Below are 10635 nucleotides of genomic sequence, written 5' to 3' on the forward strand. Positions count from 1 at the left end.
CGAGGGGCTTCTGGTAGACAACGGGGTGGGGGAGGCAGAGTAGGAAAGGAGGGGATTCTGGAGCATGTAATTTCAGTAGCAATCCAGTGGCCATCTGTGCAAATTGGCTACTGCCTGCTGAGCACAGCTGTTTAATAACAGCATTGAGATACAGAGAGGGCAAATGTCAGGGGTCCCTCCATCACCAACATCTTTTATTTCAGGCTTTGGAGCCTACTACTGAAAAAGGTCATGTCACTTTAAAAGCCATGTCTCTGACCTGTCAGTTTTTCTTTCTACATTCTACAACGCTATAGAACAATCAGACGGGCTAAAGAAAATGTAAAGTGGGAAGGGCACAGTGGGTAAGGTGTTGGGCTTGTGGCCAAAGGATGTGGGGATGACATGACTAGTCCTGCTTGATGATCAATTCTCAAAGCACAATGCAGGGCCCATAGAACCATCCCATCCTCACTGTTCCCTCCTCTTTACATGCGTGTTGGGTGTATTTGCATGCACTGTGAAAAACAGGACCCACTTTCAAAAAATGGCAATTGCCTTAGTCAATTCAGAGCCATAGACAAACAGACTGCTTTGAACCAAGTACAATACTGACCTCTTGTGGCCTGACGGTACATGTACACACAGACGGCACGTTTCCTTAACGTCTCTGTGAGCAGTGCAAGTCCGAGAAGTTTACGGGCTGTCTTTCACACGGCACAGTTAACGTCCACGTTCTATCCGCAGGCAGCAGCCATTCACAGGGGTGATAGTGAAAAAAAATCCTGAGCCTGAACTTATCCCCCATGCTCTAACGACGACAAGATACTGCATAGTGACGTAACGTAGGCCTATTTTGACACATTATTCAAATATTTAATAGCCTGTGTGTGACCATTATTCAAGCCTGATGGAAGAAAACCCTGAACCTGTAACACTTTCTGAAATAAGAATAACCTAATGGCTAATTATCAATGTTTTTATTCTTCAAAACTCTGTCAAGCCTGAAATCAGGCATGGAGCCTGAATACTATCAGTCCTGCATTCATTTTCAATGGGAGCCACGCATTGAACGTGGATGTCCGCGCAGGAAAATAGACTCGAGTTCTATTTTCAAGGAGCAACGCGGACATGTCCGGTCGCCGCGCTTACACCGCGTTCCTGTGTGCAAGGCATGATTTGTTTTCATGCATTCTAACCGTTTCGGACTGATAACGGACATGTGAAGTGGACGTACTGTGGACGTCCGCGCCGCTGGTGTGTATGCACCGTTATGACCAAATCACACAACAAATGTAATACTGTTGTTTCGGCACTAAGGAAATTACAAAGAAATTGACATGCATACTACCAGTATCCATACATATTTGAACTTTTATTGATTAATTCAGAGCAGAGTGCACATATAGATTCACCAATGCCATAGATGAACTATTGAACAAAAGATGGAAATACTGACGATGAGGATGAACGTAAAACAAGTAAAAGAAACAAAAACACAATGAATGGGGTTGTGCCGATATGGTTATCCTCAGACAGCCTGATTGTGCAGGGAAGGGGGGAAAAACAAAGGAGAGCGTCTTGAAAGGCGTTAGAGCTTTGTTTGCGCATCCACATTGGTCATCTGTTCCTCCGAGTGGTTTAAGTGCAGTTGTATTGTAGAGCCTGAGGCTGAGGAGACTTCACTGGGTGATGCCAATGACTCCGCAAGCCAGACGACTGCCCGCGTTTCCTGTCTTCTTACTCTCCTCGTCGTTTCCTTTGCCCAGGTCATCAGCCTTTTCATGGATCTGTGGCAACAGCAAAAATTATTTAGTCTAATCAACCCATTTAAACCACAACAAATACAGCTCAAGTACTTTAAAAAAGCCCTTCACCAGTGTAAAAAGATTGAGAAACTCAGCATACAACCCGCTTTCTAAACAAGACACTTAAACTTTGACCAACTTTGACCAATTACATGCATTGACTGTAGAGCACAGGTCTACCTACACAAGAGTGAAGCTGCGCCTCTTTTCTTAGGTTCTACCTCTATGAACACAAGTCTACGATTATAAATCAGACAAGAAGCATCCAGTGGCTTTACTCGAGAATCACCAGGACAACAGTGCCCTCTAGTGGTTCAGGTATGCCACACAGGGCCACCAGTTTAGGCATTCTCAGTCAATGGAACGCAATCCAATATCCTTTTCACTGTGTCCAACCGGCAAGCAATGCAACGAAATGTGTGCCACAGAGTAAGTTCCACTATTTTCTGTTGGAACGTCTTAACCTGAAACACAACCTGATGCAGGCAGAGAAATGCGTTTTAAAATGTTGCACTGCAGTGTGGATATGAAGTGAGCAGTCTCATGCGATAGTTGCCCAGTTGCTTGCAGTTAGGACAAAGAAGCGCTAGCCGTGAATACTTCATGTGCTTATCTCTTACCACCATGGTCCGCCCGATGATTGAGTTTGGTCCAGTTAAGGTAAGTTGACTGTCTGTGATGTCGATTTTGGCAACCTTGTTGTCTCCAGCAGTGACATTGCCAAGGTCACCTACATGCCTGGAGGAAAAAGATTCAAATGTGGAAAATCAAACACATGACTTTCTTCAGCTCGTATATAGGATAAAGTCAAGTGTACTTTATTGTAAAAAAAAATCTAATTTCTATAACAGGGTTAACACAGAAGTTTGACATTTCGTTTGATCAGTCTCCAACTAAACATAGCTGTACATATAGGATATTCACAAAAATACCATATGTAGAGTTACAAACACAAGACAACATTTTCAGAATTAAATATTATTATTTGACCCTTGTCAAGTTACAACTCGGACCATAAAACCTACCTGGTCTCATCTGTTGGTCCTCCGTGTGTCATACTGTGAGGGTTGAAATGAGGACCAGCACTTATGCACCCTAGAAAAACAAAACATGCATACAGTGAGGAGACCAAGTATTTGATACACTGCTGATTTCTTAGGTTTTCCCACTTGCAGCGCATGTAGAAGGCTGTAATTTCTATCATAGGTACTCTACAACCATGAGTGATGGAATGTGAAACAAAAATCCAGAATATCACAGTAGATGATATTTAAATAATTAATTTGCATTTTATTGCAGGACACAAGTATTTGATCGTCTATAATCCAGTAAGATATTTGGCTCTCACAAATGTGTTAGTTTTTCTTTAAGAAGCCCTCCTGTTCTCCACTCATTACCTGTATTAACTGCACCTGTTTGAACTCGTTACCTGTATAAAAGACACCTGTACACTAGACCTGTTCAAAAAAAACTTTTTTTGTAATTTTGAAGCCAATTGCTGTGATTCCCATTCTCCAAGGTGTGAAATGGCCAGACATAAAATTATTTTGATTTTGGACCATGGGAAGACCTGCCTCAAGAGCCATAAAGTTTCAATGTTTATTTTAATCAAAAACGCCTGACATTTGGCCCCATTTTGCCTAATAACTTCACAGCCATTTGTCATAGAGCATTGTGAGTGGTGTCACCTGAAAGCTGACAATATTGCCTTTCAGATGATACCCAATATGTCAGTATCATGCACAGTTATAGTTGCCTTTAAAGCAGAAATGTGTTAAATTTAGGCGAATTTTGGTGGTTTCAGCTCAACAATACACAATTGGACCCCAGAAAGGTTTATTAATTCACCAAAGTATAGTGCCAAATTGAAGTCTGAACCTTTCTGGGGTCCAATTGAGTATTGTTTGAGCTGAAACCACCAAAATTCGCCTAAATTTAACACATTTCCGCTTTAAAGTCAACTATTACTGTGCATGATACTGACATATTGGGTATCATCTGAAAGGAAATATTGTCAGCTTTCAGGTGACACCACCCACAATGCTCTATGACAAATGGCTGTGAAGTTATTAGGCAAAATGGGGCCAAATGTCAGGCGTTTTTGATTAAAATAAACATTGAAACTTTATGGCTCTTGAGGCAGGTCTTCCCATGGTCCAAAATCAAAATAATTTTATGTCTGGCCATTTCACACCTTGGAGAATGGGAATCACAGCAATTGGCTTCAAAATTACCAAAAAAGATTTTTTTGAACAGGTCTAGTGTACACACAATCAATCAGACTCCAACCTCTCCACAATGCCCAAGACCAAAGAGCTGAGGAAGGACATCAGGGATAAAATTGTAGACCTGCACAAGGCTGGGATGGGCTACAGGCCAAACAGCTTGGTGAGAAGGCAAGAACTGTTGGTGCAATTATTCGAAAATGGAAGAAATTTAAGACAACTGTCAATCTCCCTCGGTCTGGGGCGCCATGCAAGATCTCACCTCGTGGGGCATCAGTGATCATGAGGAAGGTGAGGAGTGAGCCCAGAACTACACGGCAGGACCTGGTCAATGACCTGAATAGAGCTGGGACAGCAGTCTCAAAGAAAACCATCACCAATACACTACGACGTCAAGGATTAAAATCCTGCCGTGCACGCAAGGTACCCCTCCTCAAGCAAACGCATGTCAAGGCCCGTCTTAAGTTTGCAAATGACCATCTGGATGATCTAGAGGAGGAATGGGAGAAGGTCATGTGGTCTGATGAAACAAAAATAGAACTTTTTGGGTTAAACTCCACTCGTCGTGTTTGGAGGAGGAAGAATGAGGAGTACAACCCCAAGAACACCATCCCAACTGTGAAGCATGGCAGTGGAAACATCATTCTTTGGGGATGCTTTTCTGCAAAGGGGACAGGACGACTGCACCGTATTGAGGGAAGGATGGATGGGGCCATGTATCGGGAGATCTTGGCCAACAACCTCCTTCCCTCAGTAAGAGCATTGAAGATGGGTCGTGGCTGGGTCTTCCAGCACGACAACGACCCAAAACATACAGCCAGGGCAACTAAGGAATGGCTCCGTAAGAAACATCTCAAGGTCCTGCAGTGGCTTAGCCAGTCTCCAGACCTGAATCCAATAGAAGATCTTTGGAAGGAGCTTAAAGTCTGTGTGGCCCAGCTACAGCCCCAAAACCTGAAGGCTCTAGAGGAGATCTGTATGGAGGAGTGGGCCAAAATCCCTCCTGCAGTGTGTGCAAACCTGGTGAAAAACTACAGGAAACGTTTGACCTCTGTAATTGCAAACAAAGGCTACTGTACCAAATATTAACCTTTGTTTTTCTGATGTATCAAATACTTCATGCAATAAAATGGGGAAAAAAATCACTTAAAAATCATAAAATGTGATTTCTGGATTTTTGTTTCACATTCCATCACTCATGGTTGTAGAGTACCTATGATAGACTTCTACATGCGTTACAAGTGGGAAAACCTGAAAAATCTGCAGTGTATCAAATACTTGTTCTCCCCACTGTAAGTATATTACACGCATGTACCCTAGATTAACAAAACATGCATAAGTATATTACACATATGCACCATAGAATAACAAAACATGCATAAGTATATTACACTTATGCACCCTAATTTAACAAAACATGCATGTCACTATTTGGTATTTGTTCTGGGGAACAAAAGTATTACAAAGACTACATGAGGCCTGCACACACCATGAAACATTTTTTTGTCTGCAGGTGTAGCCGTATCCGGTAAAATTTTAGAGAAAAGAACTATGGAACACAGCTAGAGCATAAGCATAAGTTTTAAACAGTAGCATGTTTTACTGTGTGCATCAAATAAATGTTTTTAGGACCTCTTCCTAGACTCAGAAAAAGGTTGGTTGAGGTGGTCTTTGAAACGTGAACACTGAAGGTGCAGAAACAGGAGGAAAAGCAGGGCTCTTTGATTTACAAAATTTCATTTAATATTCCTTTGTTGCGTTTCCTATCATATTTAACCTTTTAAAGACCATCTTTTAAAGGTTTAATATGACCAACTCAACACAACAGATGATTTCCAACTTTTTTTGTAAATGAGTTGAAACAAGCCTTAGATCTCTTCCCGTTTCTGAGGCAAACAACCATACTGGGTGTATTGCACAATGTTTGCTTAGGCAAACAACAAAGGCCTGGCCACAGTTCAGAGTCATCTACTAATTGAAAAACTGCCAAATTCATTGACAAAAGCGCCCGTCCCTGCTGTTAGTCACTCACCGTTTGTGTTGTCTCCAAAGGCGTGGACATGGAAGCCGTGCAGGCCAGGGGTAAGGCCGCTGATCTCGCCAGTGAGCTTCACTGGACCGGAATCGCCCTGCAACATGATAGAACATGCCTTTTATTGTCACTACTCAGTGTGCAACATGATCTCCAAAAATTCTGTGCTCCTGGACACGGATGTTAAGGACACAAAATCCGTGTCCAGGAGCACGGATTTTGCCAAAATTCCGTGGTCCTGGACACAGAATTGTTTTCCGTGCTCCTGGACACAGAATTGTTTGAAGTGCTTTCTATAGGCTATTTCCACAGTCTTGTGTTTTCTCAGGATTTTTCTAATTTCAAATATTTTGTCTCAAAAAAACATTTCTTACTGACAGGTTAGGGTTAGGGATTGTTTTGGTCTGGGCACAGCTAGTTTTCTTTCATTCATTATATGAGTTTGATAGCCTAGCAACCAACTGGAAAAGGTATTTCTCAAAAATATGTCTTTAATGACAGGTTAAGGTTAGGGAATGTTTTGGTCAGGGCACAACTTCAATTGCTATAGCATTGTTTTGTTTAGGATTAGCATTTGGTATGTATTTTCTAATGATAGAGTTAACACAGTGCTGTGGTAATAGCCTATAGAAAGCACTTCCGTGTGCCCATCACGGAAAACAATTCCGTGTCCAGGAGCACGGAAAACAATTCCGTGTCCAGGAGCACGGAATTTTGGCAAAATCCGTGCTCCTGGACACGGATTTCATGTACTTAACATCCGTGTCCAGGAGCACGGAATTTTTGGAGATCAGGCTGCAGTGTGCGTTCCAATATGCGACCTTGAATCCTCCACTTGTGCTTGTGGCCTCGTACCAGGAAGTAATGTCATGATGACATCACTGACATCAGCATTATATTTCAATATCTTACAAAAGCTCAAGAACAGTCATTTTCTCAATTCCAAACTGGATGGTGAATGAAGAATAGTCCCCTAAAAATTGTTTTGGCTAGGCTGGCAGCAGGGAAACTTATTTGTTTTCTCCACAGAGGACGGGGCCAGGAGGCAGGGCGAGGACACAAGCACAAGTGGAGGACGCAAGGTCGCATATTGGAACGCACCCATTGAGACTGGCTCACTCTGCAACACAGAACATGCCTTTTACACAATGAGACACAATTGGCTCTGTAACATAAAACGGTTTTATCTCACTAGCTGTTACTTTCAATAAAACTCACTAGTTTCTGCTGCTGCATGAATTAATTTTACATTTTGTTCTTCATGTCTCTTCAATTTAGTCTCTTTTCGTCATACTACACAAGCCACTTCTTGTGGCTTCAGATTTGCTTCACAGCTGTGTGCACCTCATTCTGGGATGACACTGATTTAAATAGTTATTGCCTTTGGAGTCCCGTGTTCTCAGCTGAAAACTCCCTTAGCCTAATGGCAATTCAGATAATCATGGGACGTGTAATAACACACTTAGAGAGGACACATTTATTTTGTTCATTTTATTTTCAAATCACTATGTGAACTGCAGGTAATTTGCCATTAGTCTACAGATTTCGGGTTTATCTTCAAACCTGCCCCCAGTCTAGCATGCAGTGCTGCTAGCAGATGAATGGAATTGACGCTTTCAGCGGTTTGAACTCGAAGTCAGGGCAAGGAAGTCTAATCAACAATGACTAAGCATTTTTTTCAATGAACGTTGGGGGTGCAAGATCTTAGAATGTTGTGGAACTAGTGTGCAGATAATAAACAATGAGCATGCGTAATCCAGTTACCAAATCACTTTTGCAATTACGTTATACTTTGTTACGGATTTAGAATGCGCAGAGGAGCAACAGGTTTTTGAACCAAGCTGACTCTTATGCGGCCATTTTCAGCGGTCTGTTGCTAAAAACATGGCGTGGTAGGACAAAGGTCCTTTAGTCTATCTGTTTATACACCACTCGACTCTGAACTTTGGCTTTCATGACAATAAATTACAGCCTGGCTTGCCGTGTCCTTATGCATGTGTCACCACCACTGCGAACTAGTACTACAAACCACGGCTACAACTAGGCCTACTAACTGTTGGCACAATGACGGTCACAACCCTGCTAACACGGAGTGTAAAAGCTTACTGACAGAGGCAACCTACACACGGTTAAAAACAGTTTGCACAACTAGAACATCTGAAGACAGCAAAGTGACACACTTTGCGGCCCATTGCTAAATCAGCCAAGCTTGTAGGCTAGCCGTCTACCCAATTGGCTAGCCAGGTTATGTCAGAGTATGCTAAGTGGCCAGTGTGCTAACGCAACCAACGCGCGTTGCGTACTTCAAGTTCACTTATCAGATGTGCGCTTGCAATTTTACCTCCTGTGCGAAATGCACCGTGCCGGTCACATCTCCGGTGCCTTTGAGAACGCAAACAGCTTTCATGTTCCTGGAGTTTGCACGACAGTCAGACGAGAAAGGAAAGCAAGGAAGCGCAGTCAAGCTAGTTTTCTGTCGAAAATCTAACTCAAGGCGGCGTCTGAGTGAATGAAGAAGGCGGAGTTTATTATTCAATCTAATTGGATGGGAGAGCCAGTGACGTCAAACATCCAGGAAGTCTGTGGATTTGACAGGTTCCTGGCTGCATGGTTGCATCCCAATATGTGTCCTTGCCTCCTCCACTTGTGCTTGTCTCCTCGTCCCGCCTCCTGGCCCCTCCTCCGTGGAGAAAACGATAAAGTTTCCCAGCTGTCAGCTTCACCACAACAACTTTTGAGGGACTGTTTTTCATTCACCATCCCAATTAGTATAGGTTGATATGTAAGTTTTGGAACATTTCATATAGATTTTTCCATCTGGTGTTTTTTTTACTTCTAGGACCCCCCCGAATACAAATCCACCTGTTTCCATTTTTTTTGTGAACATTTAGTGGCAAATTCAAGATGGCTGCCATTGTGTGTAGAAATTTCCCCATTAATGCCGTTTTAAGGTTCAATTGAACTGTTTTATAATTCCAGGGCAACATTGAATAGAAAACAAATTATTTTCAATGTTTTCCTTCATTTTTTGTGGCAAAATCCAAGATGGCTGACATAATTTATGGCGAAATTGGCATATTTAATATTTTGAAGTCTATAAAGCCATTGTTGACTTGTTTTGGTAATATTTGTTACATGAATGTAAAGTCAGCCATTACATAAACTACGCCCATTACAAAATCCAAGATGGAAAACATTTTGTTCAGCAAAATCAACATTAATGTTGCTTTCAGGTCTATAAATCAATAAATGATACTCTACTCTACTCTGACGCCATTCATTTGTGAATTCGAGCACAGAGAATTCCATGCTGGTCCAAATTATTGTTCCAACAACAATTGCCATGAGTCACTTCATGTACAGTAGGCCTGTTATACTACCTGTACAGTAATATGCACATTCACTGGATTGGCTGCCTATATCGAGGCAAAGGGCTACAAAGTTGCTTCAAGGTCGGCCTCAGCTTATCTGAAGGCTGTGAAACCGTATGTTCTATCCGGGATGTTGCATTCCTCCAATGCCAACAATCTTGCCATGCTCTCTGCTCATAGAACTGGGCTCTCTGGCATGACAGTGAGTGCGTTTACATGCAGTTCAGTATCCCGAATATGAGGCTTATCCCGGTTATGATCATATTCGGGATAAGGTGTTTATATGCGCACAGAACGTTATATCCCAATCTACATTCTTGGCCGTTATAGAATTCTCTTCAAATGCGTGTAGCCTGGATACCAGCAACAGTGTTCCATGGGAAGCCCCTGTATTCGGGATAAGGTGTATACATGCGTCAGTATCCCGGCTTCTTTCGGAAAACTCCACCTAGCATATCCCGATTTCTCAGTATCCCGAATAAGGGCTTATTCGGGATACTGAAGTGTTTATATGCGCAAACGCAAATTCGGGATACTTAATATCCCGATCATATTCGGGATACTGAACTGCATGTATACGCACTCAATCAGAGAATATCCTCAACTGTAGTGATGGGTCATACCCTGATATGGTCTTCCCTACGGTAAGCCCACTCATGTGCTTCACACGCTCTGAATGTCCCTCATATAATTCCCAACTTACTTAGGCCTATATCATCCATGGTGTCTAATATTATGCTTCACCCATCAGTAGCATCCATTGAGATCACGTCTCTGTGGGTCTGTTGTGGCTCATCCGGTTGGCATGCCTATGTTGGCCTCATAGCAAGTCATCCCAATTCTGAAGCCATGTGTAGTGAAGAAGAGGAGAGTGGGCTCACACGACTTGGAACCAAGGCCTTCTGTTATTTGAACCCAAACCCAAAGTACTACCATATGTCATGACTCAAGAGGGCTTGGCTGTCCTCCCTGCTGGTTCCTTGGTCTGTCCTCTGTGTTTCAGGTGCAAGATTGGCAGGTGCGCTGACTGCTGATTGCCACACTATCATACACTGACCTTTGTGAGACCTTTGGCAATGGCATCATGAGGATCCGTATAAGTGGAACAAGTGTGAATCTTTTATGAAAATAATTGACATAAAAATGAAAAGAAACTGGCTCCCTCAATGATGCTGCACATCATGAAGGTGGTCCTCTTGCCCATTATTTTTTTTACAGTT

At 42.5% G+C, this 10635-nt stretch overlaps 1 protein-coding gene across 1 annotated transcript; it reads right to left on the bottom strand.

Moving 5' to 3' along the window:
* Window positions 1-1333: 1333 nt before the first annotated feature.
* Window positions 1334-8562, bottom strand: sod1 (superoxide dismutase 1, soluble). The gene is made up of 5 exons (XM_063203309.1): window positions 8386-8562; window positions 6045-6141; window positions 2813-2882; window positions 2408-2525; window positions 1334-1769 (listed from the first exon to the last, which is right to left on the bottom strand). Exons 1-5 carry the CDS (start codon window positions 8449-8451, stop codon window positions 1662-1664), a joined length of 459 nt encoding a protein of 152 aa, XP_063059379.1. The 5' UTR covers window positions 8452-8562; the 3' UTR covers window positions 1334-1661.
* Window positions 8563-10635: the final 2073 nt, after the last annotated feature.

This window comes from Engraulis encrasicolus, chromosome 7, assembly GCF_034702125.1.
Source record: "Engraulis encrasicolus isolate BLACKSEA-1 chromosome 7, IST_EnEncr_1.0, whole genome shotgun sequence".
Taxonomy (NCBI): Eukaryota; Metazoa; Chordata; class Actinopteri; order Clupeiformes; family Engraulidae; genus Engraulis; species Engraulis encrasicolus.